The sequence below is a fragment of the Phyllostomus discolor genome, chromosome 8 (genome assembly GCF_004126475.2).
Source record: "Phyllostomus discolor isolate MPI-MPIP mPhyDis1 chromosome 8, mPhyDis1.pri.v3, whole genome shotgun sequence".
Lineage (NCBI taxonomy): Eukaryota > Metazoa > Chordata > Mammalia > Chiroptera > Phyllostomidae > Phyllostomus > Phyllostomus discolor.
In genome coordinates this window covers 92,209,356-92,225,749 of record NC_040910.2, presented here as the reverse complement: position 1 = coordinate 92,225,749, position 16,394 = coordinate 92,209,356, and the positions used below count along the sequence as shown (strand labels likewise).

Here is a 16,394-nt window from a genome sequence, read left to right as displayed (position 1 = left end):
ATACAACATGAATGAACCTTAAAAACATGCTAAATGGAGTAAGCCAGACACAAGGATGAAATATGGTACGAGACAGGCAAATGCAGAGAGACAGAAAGTCAAACAGCAGAAGGCGCTAGGGCTGGGGCAGGAGGGACGGGGAGTTACTGCGTGAGGGACGCAGTCTCTGTCTGGGATGAAAACAGACTTTTGAGGGCGGACAGGGCTGATGGTGGCACACACTGTGAACCTTCTCAGTGCCAGTGAGTCGTACACCTAAAAGCAGTTAAAAGGGTGAATTTTATGTTATGTATATTTCACAATAAAAAGGGTTCTTTTTAAGAATACAAATGTAAGTTATGTGTAGGATCCTTGCAGCTAAAAAAAGAGAGAATCCTAAGAAAAATAAATGTAACTGTAACATAAACCAACTGAGAAGGCAGAAAACAGGTTAAACAGCAGAGATTCCAGAGCTAAACCATTAACAATGGGCAACAAAAATAAATTCTAATCTGGGGCTTTGTTTCGTTAAATATATTAATAGACTTTCATAGGTATAATCTTTCAAAATTTTCTTTACTCTTTCCGTAAGTTTAGAGTAATTACACAAATATTAACAAAACTTTTGTACCTTAGAGCTGCAATCATCAAAACGAACTTGGTATCCTACTTTGGACCCCAAAGTGCATTTCATTTCTTCAGCAACCCTCTGAGCAACCGATATGGCCGCTACTTTTCGTGGCTGAGTCACACCGATCATACCATGTTGTGAAAACCCTACCAAAACCAGAAGTAAAAGACACAAAAATGTCAATAGCTGCTTCCTATTAGAGCTAAATTACTTCTGCTCAATCAATACAAACTGTTCAAGTATTTCTAAAACTCTTCAAATTAATGACATACTACATTACACTTGTATCGTGAAAATTTAAGAATTAAAAGAATACACATTAATAACCGTTCAAAATGTGCGTATGTTAATATGGCTTGGTTTTTTAAATATCCAATCTAAAAACTTGAAATAGTAACCCATAAATTTTTAATCTCTAGGAATCCATAAAATTCCACAAACTTCCTACAATAGATTAACCTTGGTCACAGAAGTTTAAATATTCCACCTGACATAGATTCTACAAGCATTTATTTTTTTACATTTTAAGTACCTTTGAAAAGGAGAAGCATCTTACACTTGATGGCAGTTTTCCTTTAATAGTATGTAAACAGTGGTATGTCTTAATCGACAGCATCTTAGGTTTGATGCATAAGAGTAAGTTAATATATAAGCTAAGAAATTTTTGCTATTTTTATATGAATATCCAATATAATTTTGTTCTATACCAACCTTATGCTAGATAGTTTTACAATAATGAAGTGACACTTTAAGGGTAATACATTAGCTGACTTGGTGTTAGCAGAGTCAGGGACTCTACTTACCTGATAATGCTCTGGAGAAAGAACCAAGAAATACCAATGTCAGCAACAGATACTAATGTATCCCTTCCCCCCCAAATTATTTCAATACCCAATGGTTAATAGTCTACAGTAAGACAAACTTATCCTATAGCAGAGAATCAGTATCTCCCTATAATGCTATTTGGGATTATTATGGTAACTAAAAAGTAGAAAAGATGCCATCTCAACTAATTCCTGAATCTGAAATAAACCATGAAGAGGAAGGGAAGACGTAGGGAGTGTGTGTCAAGAGAAGAATTGGGACTGTCAACAAATGCTGGGCATTTGTGCAACAACGTAAGTCCTATCAGCCTTTAAGAGCATATTTTTTAGATACTCCCCATATTATCCCAGAATAAAATTACCTGCTTCATATAGATATTTTGGAAGTTGAGTTGTTTTACCACTTCCTGTATTTCCAGTAACAATAAGGAATGAATTGTCCCTCACAGCTTGAATAAGCTTTTTTCTTTGTTTTTGAATAGGAAAAGTTGGAGTAGTTCCTCCCTCCTGTGATGTGCATCCTTTCTCTTCTGTAAGGAGAAAAACGATTGTGCAATTAAAAGGTCTGTGAAGCTATCTCTGACTCAATTTCCCAAAACTGAACAGAGAGAGACGATAAAATTTTAGGGTTGGAAAAGATCAACCTATCACTTCTCAATTAAATCACCTAAGTCTAATTTATAAGTGAGGGTTTATAAGCCCAGAACAACTTTTTAGTGAAATCTAACAACTTCAGCACTTGCTAATGCATGACTCAAAGTACTTGACAAAGTAAGCCTAGCACAAGGTGATATATATATAAGCGTACCTATGTAGAAGCACAAAACCCAATTTTATTAAACAAGAGACCGAAAACTGGAACACAGTAGAAACTCTCAGCAGAATTAAAAGCCACCTGTGTTTGCTTCTGATTCATGGTTCAAGTTAGGTCCCTGTTCAGAGTGACATATCCCAGAAGGCCAAGTGGTGGGTAACCATGGAAACTGGCTCCTGGAAACTGGCTCCCTCTATACGGTACCCAAAGGCAGGCTGGCGGCCCGACGAGGGCGGGGGAGGGGGGAATAGATGGGTAGAGAACAAAGGCTTTATGAGCCTGTTTAACAGCAGAGCGCGTCTCGGCGCTGGGGTTTACTTTTTTGTCCCCCAGCAGGGTTTTCCCTCAACTTGGGTCTGGGACCGCCCCCCTCCAGACCAAAGTGGTCACCGGACACAAAGTTCGCCTCTGGCTTGGAGGGCGAGGACAACGCTGCGCCTCCTTCGCACTCTGCTCTGCCTGCCCTAGGCTGACTTTTATTGCCCCCACACACACCCCTGCCGGAACTCTCGCTGGCCTCCAAGGCATCCCGCGAACCGCACCTCTGTCAGCGATGGAAACCGCCGAAGGCCGCTCTTCCTGGGGCTCTCTGGACCGCTCTCCTTCCTCTTGTCGCCGTGGCGCCCTGCCCGCGACGGCGGGAAAGCGGGACATAGACTTGGCCCCCGGCGGAGGTGAGCACGTCCACCGATCCGGGGAGATGGGAGGGGAAAGGCAAAGAAGACGCGCCCTGATGACGTGCAGGTGTTTACTTCCGCGCGTGCGACTGAGAGCGAGCGGAGGGGCAGCTCTCGAATGACGCGTCGCCTGGCGGCCAGAAAGCTCCTCCCCTAGTGGCCAGGGCCACGAGTTAAGGGTTTCCCGCCTTTTGCTGGTGTGCGCTGCTCCTGGGGTGGCGAAGCCATCCCCGAGGGCCTTTTCCTGTGTCTCCTCTGGTGCGTAGAAGAGCCAAGCAACACTGCTTCTCAGCCACAGTGGTCACTGCACGCCTTTCCTGCCTTCACATACCTAACGGGATATGACCCTTTGCCGGGAGCTGTAACCTTCCTAGAGTGCAGCTCTACGCAATATATCGGAGCCCCACAATACACTGGCGCCTTGCTCATCCTGAAATAACCTGTTCAAGGCACCGAGCTGCAGAGCGTCTAGTTTTGTTGTGTCCAAAACGTAGGCCCCCTACGCTATTTATTTCTTTCATTGGACCCTGCATTTTAATTTATTTACATGTTTATTGTCTTCCCCTTTCCCCCAGATAGACACTGAGGTGGGAACTTTAGAAAACCACGGTACACTCGGAGCCCAGCAAAGTCGTTCAAAGTGGATTGTCAATATTTGTTGGATTTGCTGGATGGAGGAATGAATGATTTGTTGACAGAAGAATTAAGCTTTTTAAAATTTAATCTTTATTGCATTTTTTCATTACCATTTAGTCCCCTTGTACCCCCTCCCCTCACAGCAATCACCACACTGTTGTCCATGTCCATGAGTCCTTTTTCGTTTTTGCTCAGTCTCTCCATCCTTAACTTCCCCGCACCAACTGTCATCTGCTCTCCATCTATAGATGAGTCTGTCTCTGTTTTGCTTGTTAGTTAAGTTTGTTCATTAGATTCCACATATGAGTAAAATCATATGGTATTTGTCTCTCTCTGTTTTATTTCATTTAGCATAATGTTCTCCAGGTCTATCCACACTGTCACAAAGGGTAAAATTTTCTTCTTTTTTATGGCCGAGTAGTATTCCATCGCATAAATGTCCCATAGTTGTTTTATCCACTCATCCACTGATGGACACATGGGCTGCTTCCATAGCTTGGTGATTATACATAATGCTGCAGTGAACATAGGGGTGCTTATGTTCTTTTGAGTTAGTGTATTGGGTTCCTTCAGCTGTATTCCCAGAGTGGGACTGCTGGGTCATAAGGGAGTTGCCATTTTTAACTTTTTGAGGTATCTCCACAATACTTTCCACAGTGGCTGCACCAGTCTTAAGCTCACTTTCAATAGGTGTGGATTTTTTTAGGAAACCACAAGATCTGAAATGTTAAACAGATATACAACACTCAGATGGGACTATTTTTCAAAAAAGGTACTTTGGGGAGCAGACCTTTCTGTTACAGGACTTTCCAATTTTGTAAATAGTGCCAATGTAACAAAGTCAATGCAAAAAGAAGACAGTTTCTTCCACTTTTGGATAGTTTCTGCTGTTACAATTAACCAGCACTGCCAGAGAAGACAGCCCATCAGTGTTGTCTTCAACTTCACCATTAACTACAGGCCACGCTCTGACCAGGTTTCAGAAGATGTCATTGGACCCCAAGATGTTTCTGTGCTGACTAAAAATGTATTTACAACTCCTCATAAAAGGGACTGATTATGTAATAACTGCATATAGTGTCAGGTGGGTATTAGACTTATGAGCGGATAGATTTGTAATTTATGTAAATGTGTAACCACCATGCTGCACACCTGACACCAATACAATTTTTTTTCCAAATACAAGCAAAAGTATTTAGAAAGTCAGAGAGGTAGAGGACATGAGCTGTAGAAGAAATGGGTTCAGGGAACAAGTTACAGAGGCAAAAGAAGGGCCTTGGAGCGTAGGAGAAAGAGAAAGGTAAAGGCAATGCACTTGGCAGGAAGAAGGGTGGGATGGAGAAGGCGTGGACATGCTCCAAGAGGGAGACAGCACACCCAAAACAACATAATATTGAATGTCAACTATCATTGAAATATTATTCTTTAATATAAAAGTCTTTGAAAAAAATACATAAATGAGTGTATGTAAGTCCCAATAAACTATTTACAGAAGTTAAAAAGGGGGACTAATTAACATCTTCTAAAATGCAAGTTTATCAAATATTAGCCCTGGCCGGTGTGGTCAGTGGAATGAGCTCCGGCCTGCAAACCAAGAGATCACTGGTTCAGCTCCCTGTCAGGGTGCATGCCTGGGTTATGGGCCAGGTTCCCCCTCAGGGTGCGTGAGAGGCAATCAACTGCTGTTTCTCTTCTTTGCTTTCTCCCTCCCTTCCCCTCTCTCTGAAAGTAAATAAATAAAATTTTTTTTAAAGTTTAAAAAATTTTAAATGACACCAAATGAAGTCCAGCTTTTTAATAACTTTATATCTTCAAAACCTGCGTGCTACAGGAATAATCTGAAAATAGGAGAATATTCCAGATTTCTCTCATCCATTAAGGGATTCTCCCAACCTTCTAGATTCAGTTATAAATTGCAAAATATTGCAAAATATTCTAACACATGTCTATTACACACATACTACAAAGATTTTTCTAAAATATTTCAGAAAAACAAAACAAAAAAAGCAAAAACACACGTGTAGTACAAGCAAGGTATTGGTGAGTATAGGGCAAGGTATTTCAGTACCAGGCAGCTCCATCAGTCACCTCCTAAGAAAATGAGCAGAATCATTTCAGATTGACGATAGTTACCATTTCTGGAGCACTCAGTAATGAAACATGTAATATAAAATTTTCATTTATTCCTCACAAAAACCCGGAGAGGTAGGTGGTTGTTATCCCTAATTTTTGCATGTGAAAATCAAGGCTCACATACTTGTCCTAAACAACAAAACAAAGAGGAAATAAAACCAGGATTCAAACCACACTAATAAGCACTTGACTGTAATGGGAGATGGAATTATCTCAATCTTAGTGCCTAATATAGTATGTTCTTCCAATGTTTGCTAATCAGCTGTTGTAGAATAATTATTCTTGTCTGAGAACCACCTAATGAGAGTATCCAGAAAAAAAGCTGCAAACCAAGAACGAAGAAAAGAAAACATGAAAAATGTAGACATTATTTAACATTGGTGAGTTTAAAACCAAGGGCCTTTAAAACACGTTACCATTAATAACCATGCGCTACAGGGGCTACTCCAAACTGAAAAATCAACAATTATTTCCTGCTCAGTGAATTTACAGATTGCAAAGGCAAACAAGATACAAACATAGAGTGGAAATAGAAAATATATGGGTCACATCTGAGAAGAAAGGTCAGCGTTCCCAACAACATTGAATCTATTTCCTGCTTTCGTTGGGTAACAAGAAAAACCTGAAACAAATTGTATTTAAAGAAGTGTGAGAAGTATGAATTGCACCATGCTGCTATTGCTTCATCAGCAGTCTTTCAAAATGTCCTTGAGTCCAAGTCATCCATTTTTGAGGATGCAAAGGACAGGAAGGAGGCTCAGTATTAAAAGGTTTACAAAAATGGAAACACATTTTTAAATCATCTTCAGGGAAAAAGGGAGCACATAGAACTGCTGTTATAATTTAAGAGAAATAACTGGAGCAAAAGGAAAACAAAGAATTTTAAGAGAAGAAAATCCAGGAAGTCAAAAATGTCACAAGTGGTGACATGTGGAGAGCTAATTATAACAGAAAGTCATGGAGAGTGAGTAATGGGATTGAAGTACATGGATTTTTTTAATTAATAAATTTGACCAAAATGATGGTTGTTTTGCAAAGAGCAGCAGATAGAAGTCAGATTGTAAATGGATGAGGAGAGAATTAAAGAGCAAATCAAAAATATATTTAGTGCATTTGGAGATGCCTGGTTAGAATCAACTAAGGTAAACAAAAAGGAAAGAAAAGAAGAGCCAGAAAAAGATGCCACTGCTACAGTGTATGTATGATGATTTTAAAGGGTCTGGTCAATGAGATTATTGGGGTACAATTAGAAGGTGTGTTTAGGAGAGTAGAAACACAGAGTTGCTGATGAGGGAGAAAAAACAAGTTCACGTTTTTGAGAACAGATGCAGAACTAGAGGAGGAAGAACAAACTTTTTTGTCGATGTAGGTAGTATGAATCTACATGTGTGTGGCTGATTTGTGTTTCAAAATATGAATCTGATTGTTTCTCTGTATTTCCCTCCCCTATTTCTATCTTACTTGTAAACCAAGGGCCTTTGTTTTTCCCCAGCCCTCACTAGAGCAGAAACAGACATCCAGGGCCACTCTCCGCCCAAGGGCAAAGCCCAGATCCTGTGCAAGCTTGAAGAACTGGTGATTTGCTGGGATGGATAAGACTGCACCTAGCGAGAGGCCACAGAAAAGGGAGAATGTAGCAGAAGGAACAAAGAGCCCTTAACATGGGCAGAAGAAAGAGGATTTTTCATTAGGAAGTTCTAATGGAAGGGTTTGAAGAAGATGGGCCATTCTCAAGTGTGGACCACTCATTCCTTAAAAATAAATTTTAAAAAACCCGTGACCCATGTGTCGTTCAGAGGTCCTATGTACACATAGGCCTGGAAAGAGAGGAAGGGGAGCTTGTATATTCTGGAGGGAATGGGAGCATGAAGAAGACCCTCACTCCCTAAACCAGAGAGAACCAGACAGAAGCAATTGGAAATTTTCTGAACAAAGTGGTGGTGGACCCAATTTCACTGTTATACATTCTGTTAACAGGCCTATGGGGTGTTAGCGATTTGGAAGTCTGGAGGAAAATAATTAGATGGTCATATAATAGAGTTTAAAGAGGTATTCCCTTATCACTCTAAATGCAAAATACAACAGAATCACCACTCTTTCTTCTCTTTCTTTTTAATCTTATGTTTTAGGTATCCAGATACTGTGTTGAGTTAGTTATCACAGTACCACTCACTAAACAGTCATTTCATTCATCAATGATATAATTTAATTAGGGGGTTAGTAAAGGTTAAGACACTCCTAGGCATCATCAATGAAAATTAATGCTTTACACAAATGCATCAAAGTGTGGGACTCCCATTATTCTATTAGTAAAATGGGGCCTCTTTCAAATGAAGGCTCAGTGATTACTCTTTCTTTCATTCATTCATTCACCCATCCATCCATCCACTCATGTATTCTTTCAGTATTAGAATACACAACTCTTACATGCACCCTTTTTAGTAGCCATACAGAGGCATAAAAATATGTATAAGACATGATCACTGCCTTCTAGGGCATTACATGTATTTGAAGAGATAAAATACTTAGAGGAGGAAGAACTAGCTAGAGTGATCAGGGGAGGCTTCTTAGAGTTAGTGGCATTTGAACTGAACTTTGAAAAATAAAAAATAAAAAAGAAAGAAAGAAAAGAAAAAACAAAACAAAAACTAAACTGAGCTTTGAAAGTTGGGAAGACTCCAATAAATGCCAGGGAAAGATTGTGGATAGAGGAACTCTCACAAAGGCACCGATAAAGTGATAAAGATATTGTTAATTATGGGTTATTGAGGAATCTGCAGAACTAGTATCTGTCTCTGGTGATGGTCTCTGTAAATCTTCCACTTGCCTGAAGGTGGCAAGCTGGGTTTATTTGAGAAACTTCAGCATCAACATTATTTGAAAGAAAAATGAAACAGTACTACTTCTCTGAAAAAAAAAAAAAAAACAACTTTCTCAACATTTAACTCATAAAATCAAAAAATGAAAAAGATTAAAAATTGATGATTATTTGAATACCATACATAATTAGTATTATTTATTTTAGGGAACATAGATTTTATATTATACATATTTGATGTTTTAAAATATGTTTATTGATTTTAAAGAGAGAGGAAGGAAGGGAGAGAGCAAGATAGAGAAACATGAATTTGTTGTTCCACATATTCATGCATTCATTGGTTGATTCTTGTATGTGCCCTGACTGGGGATTGAACCCTCAACCTTGTTGTATCAGGACAATGCTCTAACCAACGGAGCTACCCAGGCAGGGCCTAATTTTTCTCTTCTTGATGGTCATAATTTTTTCAATACTGTGACATATGTAATAGGGAGCATTGACCATTCTCCCTCAAAAAGAAACTAGAACAATATTTGAAGAAAATATATAAGTATTTCATAACCCCCCACTTCCCAGATGTCTTGCAGGAGAAGACAACTTACCCTGTCAGGATCCACTCCTAACGGTCCCTTTCACAGAGCAGGAAAATTGCCCACTCCTGGTGAAGCAAGAGGATGTAGAAAATGCCTATTCAGAGAGAAAGAAGTCTGGTGCTGAAAGGGGAAAGAGGAGTCTTCAGTGTTCTTCTCTGGAGGAACTTACTAGAAAAAGAAGACATGTTAGACAGCATGAGGAGAAATCTGAAAGTAAAAAGGGCCCATGCCCTGCTCCTATTGGACTTGGTACAACTTCCAGCCCAGTGGTTGGTCAGCTGGGACAGAGAGGTGGATGGACAGGTTAGCCTGGCGCAGCAGCCCTGGCTCTGGGGTGGCCTGCCTGGGGCCCCAGTGAGGGAGCACAGAAACAAGCAAGGCTCTAGAGCAAACTAAGAGGCTACAGTGTGGAGAGCAAATGGCCAAACTGCAGACCCAATAACAATATCAGCATGTTCTCCAAGAGTGAGGTCTTCACCTGCCACCTCTCAAAGGGGCCCTCAATGGTCACCAATCCACAAAGATGTCATTCTGCTACAGGGTCAGACTCGCATCCTGAGACCCCACAGGATCTGAGGCCCCTCTGCTCCACACCAGCATGCGGTCATAAATCCTCTGCACAGCCGGACATTATATAGAAGAGAGGCCATGGGAAGGCGAAGAAATGTGCAGGATTTTTGCATTTACCAAAAATAAAAAGTATTATTCAAAAGCGACTGTTTATCTAAACTGGAAAAAATGTTGTTAGCTTGACTTGAGAAGCTTCAAGTCTGGGTTGTTTTTTGCCCCCCTCCAACTATAGAAGCTTGCAGGGAAAATTAGGTCCATCAAACAAAATAAGGAATGATATTTTCTTTGTATATTGGAATTATAGTATGCGTAAATTTTTGACCTCACTATACAAATTTTTATAGGATTATTTTTACAGGTCGTTTTTTCTTGCTGATGTTAACATCTTTCTAAATTCACACGTATTACCCCTTTTGAAATTAACTATAGTCCTCATTGTATTGACCAAGGAGGCTCCAAATGCAAATACCAGTTTTGTTTATTTCTGGAATCGGCAGGTGTAAAGCGTGAAGCAAGGGGCAGTTGGTGAAGAATAGACTCAGTTCTTTGTAGTCACAAGAAAACACACCCCCTCCCCCAGCTGTTCTCCCCTTCTTTTTAATTTGCTCCTTTTCACTGATCTAAATGCACTTACAATTAGAACCATAGAAAGCCACGTGCACCGTGGCCACCATTCCTCACCACGGCGACCATTCCCTGGGTAACACGAAACATCTAATAGGCCTGTCCCAGCATCTAATAACAAAGGAAGAACACATGGCAGATCATGATAATGATTTTGTCTTTCTGTAATGATAAAAAAAAACCTTGATTCTGCATAATAATTGCTTTGTTATTCACATTTCTTCATGAATTTTAATGTGCCATTCATTTTCTCACGATTTATCCCACAATTCTGTATGAAGCTTTACAGAACATTATTCTCTTATCTCTTTCTTTCTTTCAATGATGTAATTATTCTGTCTAAACCAAAAGGCTTTAGGATGTTGCTTTTTTTTTTTTACCGTATTGGTCAAAGAGCTGGTCTAGGTTGACATTAAATAACCTAGAAAGATTGAGCTGTGCCCTTATGATTTCTGCACTGTTTCCTATATGTATGTTATGTAATTTTAAAAACAATTTACGGCATTTTTCAGACTATAAGATGCACTTTCCCCAAATTTGGGAGGAATAATGGTTGTTAATGCTGTTGTTGAGTTCTGTTTACATTTACAATGGTGAAATATTATGTTATTTATGTTATTAAATATTTTACCACAATTTTAGCTTCAAAAATTTTTTTCCTATTTTCCTCCTCTAAAACCTAGGTGTGTCTTATGGTCCAAAAAAATATGGTACTTGTTAATAATTATCTGGAACATCAGTCAATTATAACTTTGTGCCTTTTTAAAGAAATCATAATGAGTTGCATTCATGAAGGTACATGATTTTGTTCTGTGTTCTAAAAGGGAAGCATTTACTATATATATATTTTTTAAAAATATATTTTATTTATTTACCCTCAGAGGGAGAGAGGAGGAGAGGGAGAAACATAGGGAGAGAAACATGGATGTGTGAGAGAAACATCCATTGGTTGCCTCTCGCTGCCTCTCACACAAGCCCCACAGGGAACTGAACCAGCAACCTACTCCCATGTAACTGAGCCACACCAATCAGGGTCAGGGCAAGAGCACTTTCAAATAGTTCTTCTCTTGATTTCCTAATAGTTTTAAAAAAGGTTTTGTTTATTTATTTATTTTTAGAGAGAGGGGAAGGCAGGGACAAAGAGAAGGAGAGAAACACTGAAGTGCCATCAGTTGCCTCTTGCACGCCCCCAACTGGGGCCTTGCCCGCAACCAGCAATGTGCCTTGACCAGGGATTGAACCAGCAATGTTCCTGTTTGCAGGCTGGCACTCAGTCCACTGACCCACACCAGCCAGGGTGCATTTGCAATATATTTTCTTCCCATTCCTCTTTTGAAGGCATAATTTATATTAAAATTAGGTCCCATATTATTTGTAGACAAATAATCTCAAAATTACATAAAATTAGGCTAGATTTTAAGTATTTAAGGACACAAACTGTCTCTTAGCTTTGTATTCCATGCAGTATCTAGTTCAAGGACTTTGAAAGAGAAGGCCCTCAAAAATATTTGTTTAAGAAATAAATGTATCTTTTGCAGAAAACAAGTCAGTGGTTGCCAGGTCTGGGGAATGGAAGGATGGAATTGCTTGCAAAAGGGGTTAAGATAACTTTTTAGCGTGATGTTAATATTCTACAATTCAATTGTGGTGGTGATTACCCACACAGCTGTATGTATTTGTCAAAGGTCGTACACCAAAAGTTGATCCATTTTATTAAATGTAAATTATCTCAAAAAAGCTGATTAAAGAAAGGATCTTATGATATCATGGTTTCATTATAGAATATAACTAATAACAAATGTTGTTAACAAATAACTAGCACATTCTTTACATAATCAAATAACCTGGTTTTAAATTAACTTTAAAATTCCTAATTTCTTGAATGCATGATCAACAATTTATTAAATGCTACTTACATGTCTGTTCCTATAGTGGCTGATTTATGTTCTTTGTATCTTTTTTTTAAAAGATTTTGTTTATTTTTAGAGACAGGGGAAGAAAGGGAGAGGAACATCACGTGAGAAAGAAACATTGATTGGTTGCTTCTCATTCGCATGCTGACCAGGGACCCAACCCGCTTGTGCCCTCACCTGGAATCGAACCAGCGACCTTTCCTTTACAGGATGACGTCCAACCAGCTGAGCCACACCAGTCAGGGCTGCCCTTTTTAAAATTCCTGTACCAACAAGTACTGCCAACTAAGAATTTTTGTTCCTTATATGCTATACACTGAGGCTCAAGAGTTTAGGTAAACTCTTCCAAGATCAGATTTTCTATTTAAAAAAAATCAGGACATGCAAAAACATAGCTTCAAAGAGGCTAAACTAAACACACATTTGTGATTTAGGAGAATTTCAAGGAGTCAGATAAGTTTGCCCAAAATCTACCTATGGTGATATAAAATATAAAAATTTAAGTTCAGCAAATATTATGTGTGCTTCCTCTCTGACAGGCACTGCGCTAGATATCTCAGGGAATGTAATGCTGAAAATATATCGACTTTGCTGTCAAAGTAGATACCATATTACACGATGCATAAATAAATAGCAATAATACCAGGTAAAGTGTTGGTCTAGAATACAATTAGAGACAATTTCGCATCATAGAAGGAGGAAGTAGCTTCAACTTCCATTAAGTTGGTTAATTTAAAAACACACGCACACACACACATACAACCAGCCACCAAGAGGCATTTGGAGAGGTTCAAGCTTGGATGATTTTAAGATCACAAAAGAAAAGCAAACGCTTTTCTCCTTTTCCCACTTGTTTAGTTCTTCTCAGCTCCAAGCCAATCTAACAACCTGTGAGTGTGCTTAGATAGACACCAGTTAGAGGGTATCCATCTGGGAACCTTACATCTTTGCCCCGTGTGCCTCCTGCATCCTTCCCTCCTGTGTCCTGTTCTGTAGCAGCAGCCGACATGCTCTCTCCAGGGGTCTGAAGTTTACTTTACCCAGGGTCTGCCTCTGTCCCAAATTCTATGTCCTATGCTCCTGGGGTTTTGGGACACTTGCCACAGAAGATGTGCATGCTCTTTTCTCCCTGGTTCCATCTTTGCTTTAGAACCTGGGATTCCGTCACAGGCAGGGAAGCCTCTACCCGCCAGTGCCTCCTAACCAAGAAAGCAAATGTGAGGGAGGAAACCGGGACTGACTACCTGCTGGGGCTCTCAACCCCCCACAGACCCTTCTGCAGGCGTTTGCTGCCACCTTCTCCCTGTCATGAGAAAAACAAAATATTCTTTTCCTTGAATATTATTTTTAAAGTAATAAATATGTATTTTAAAAATTATCTTATTAGCAGTCAAAAAATGGAAATTAAGGTAATTGAATAATATTTTAACTTATTCAATTACCAAGTACTTTTCAATGATATTTTTGCTGCTGAGGGTTTGAAGAGGGAGTTTCGTATTCTCTGCTGGTAACAGCGATCTTTCTGAAAAGCTGTTTGGCAATTTAAATACAAGGTCTAAAAAAGTTTACACCCCTTTATCCCTTCGGTTTTACTTCTGGGATGTTATTTTATGGAAATAATTGGAAATGCATCTTTAAAAATAATATAAAAAGATGTTTCTTGCCATTGTCAGGATGGGCGGGGTAGGACAAAATGGCGGCTGAGCTACAACCCGGAAAAGACGGCTGACGTCAACCCAGGGCGCGAGGAGAACCACCAATGACATGTTGCCGCTTTGTTCAAAGGGGGCCAATCCCCAGCTCCCACCAAGAGAACCAACCGAGATAAAACCCCACCAAAGTCCCTGCTCAGGCGCAACTTCCCTAGACCCACTGTGCAGGTCAGGGAACCTCGCCCAGGTGCGCAAACCCCAATAAAGCTCTATACTGCCTAACTTTGTGGCTGATTAGCATTTATTCCTTGGTGGAGCCTAAGAAAACCTTTCAGTCATTATTTACAACAATACATAATGTAAAACCTTCTAGGTTGTGAAAATAGGAACATAATTAAAGAGGTGGTTATGTTTCCATATGATGAAATATACTAGTATTAAAAATAACATTTACCAAAAAATTTAGGACTTTAATGGCACAGGCTACAAATATATTATAGATGTATATAATATATGTATATAACATGTATATGTGTATATAATCAGTGTGTGTGTGAGCATCTGCAGAAAGAACCAGCTACCTAATTTGCAGGATCTTGTGTAAAATAAAAATGCAATACCTCTTGTTCAACCATGATTAATAATTCCAAGACTGCAATAGTAGAGGCCTGTACCAAGGGTAGGGCCCTTCTGAACATGAGTCCCATGTGATGACACAGGTCCCATACCCTTGAAATTGTCCCTGACTGTAGAAAAAAGACAGAAAGAATACATCCCAAAATGTCAACAGTAATTACCTCTGGGTTTTGGGGTTAATGAAGATTTGTATTTCATGTGCTTTATCAGTTTTCACAATAGGCACATATTACTTTCGTAATCAGTGAAAAAATAGTATGTCTTTTGAAAAAAACAAATTATACTGAAAGCAGCACAAGAGTGAACTGTGTTATATTTTGGTTTTAAACTCTTTTAAATATCCATTTTTGGGCCACTGGGAATAACATATTCTTTTTAAAGATTCCATACTATGTTTTGAAGTTACTGTAAAGAATATAGCAAAATATAAAAATGAAGTCATGTCTTTGCTAAGTCAAAAAAGCAAGCCAAGCTGAACCACAAATAACACATTTCCATCTATTTTTGTCCCATATAGAATTAGCTTTGGTTGGACATTGAACATTTGCTTGAATGTTGCAAAGCTAAAAATTTCTTCTCTGGCGTCCTTAGACCTACATTCATATCTGACAGCCCGTGCCAGCAAAGGGAAGGAAGGCCTGCAGGAGGCCTATTGCATCTTGAGCACTTACTAGTTCGATGAAGGGTTCCGCAATACATTTTTTTTAATTGGAGAAAGGTTGCATCTGGAAGGCAATAAAAGACACCTTACGTGAGAGAGCATGGAGTTAAAAAACATGCAGAGGGTATTTGCAATGCATTCTTGTAGAAGTGACACAGAGAAGCCTTAACAAGTTGAGCCGTTAAAGACTTCTAACTAGTCATTTTGGCACTAATGGAGTACAAAAGCCAAGGCAAATCACTTAAGCCTTTTAGTGCCCTCGTAGACAATCTGTCTAAGTACAGAGGCGTGTCCTTGCAGACCCCCTGGGTACAGGCTTCCTAGTCTGCTGTCTGCTCTGCTGTGCTGTGCACTCACTCCACCCCCCCTCTATTATGCAATTTCAAGGAGAAAAAGAAAAATGATTATTAATTTGCCATTCCTTCTTCTCTTGTACCTTCTCTTAATGGTGTATCCCGAGAAAAGCCTTTCTGCAGAGTACCCACTGAGGAGGCAGGGATGCAAAGTGAAGGAGCCGGAAAGGGCCATTGCTCTACTTATAAAAGGGAAAGGGATATAAAGGGGGATATCTTGGGGAGAAAGAGGAGGAGGAGAAGAGGAGGGAGAATGTCAGAGACAGGGAGGGAGGTTGAATAGATTTGAGAAAGAGAAAAGAGAGAAACGTGAGGCTGACTTTTGAGAAACTTGCAGGAAAAAGAAATGTTCAAACAGGTATACCGCTAGTGGTGTGCTACACAACCACCTCTCTGTCTCCCTAGAAACCTTCATTAAAAAATTATTACTCGCCCTGACCTGTGTGTCTCGGTTGGTTGGGAGTCATCCTGCAAAGCCAAAGGTCACAGGCTCGGCGCGAGTGGCAAAGGGGCGATGTTCCTTTCTCTGTGTTTCTCCCTCCCTTCTCCTCTCTCTAAAAATAAATAAATGAAATGTTTTCTTAAATTATTACTAACCAATCTTTTAATATAAGAGAAAGTTTATTTAGAAAGTCACAGAGGTAGAAGTGAGCTGTAAAACAAATGGGCTCAGGAAACAAGTCCCAGAGGCAGAAACAAGGGTGCTTGAAGCTTCGAAGAGAGAAGGGAAGAGGCACTTGGCTTGCAGGGGTCCAGGGACAGGAAAGGCGCAGGTGTGCTCTCAAGAAGGAGAGCGCTACTCGCCGGTGTGTTTGCAGTGGGGCTTCTGTTGTTTGAGAGCAGGTTGTGTTCACGTTTCAGGTCGGAGAGAGGAAAAAGA

General features: G+C 39.7%; 1 protein-coding gene and 1 long non-coding RNA gene across 4 annotated transcripts in view; one reads left to right on the top strand and one right to left on the bottom strand.

Moving 5' to 3' along the window:
- The window catches only part of DHX40 (DEAH-box helicase 40), a 37,658-nt gene extending 34,647 nt beyond the window's left edge, over positions 1-3,011 (bottom strand). The window contains exons 1-3 of one of the 2 annotated variants that reach the window (XM_028519389.2): positions 2,791-3,011; positions 1,797-1,964; positions 611-756 (exon numbers count right to left, since the gene is read on the bottom strand). In XM_028519389.2, coding sequence (XP_028375190.1) covers positions 611-756; positions 1,797-1,964; positions 2,791-2,902 — 426 coding nt within the window. In that variant the 5' untranslated portion in view covers positions 2,903-3,011. The remainder of the gene's footprint in view (positions 1-610; positions 757-1,796; positions 1,965-2,790) is intronic. The other variant, XM_036033579.1, reaches the window with a different exon arrangement.
- A 45-nt stretch (positions 3,012-3,056) lies between these two features.
- Positions 3,057-8,331, top strand: LOC118502184. Of its 2 annotated transcripts, none has more exons than XR_004904878.1 (2): positions 3,057-3,415; positions 7,187-8,331. It is a non-coding gene; the product is annotated as an uncharacterized LOC118502184 (long non-coding RNA). The 2 variants fall into 2 exon arrangements; XR_004904877.1 differs by lacking the exon at positions 3,057-3,415 and adding an exon at positions 4,590-4,645.
- Positions 8,332-16,394: the final 8,063 nt, after the last annotated feature.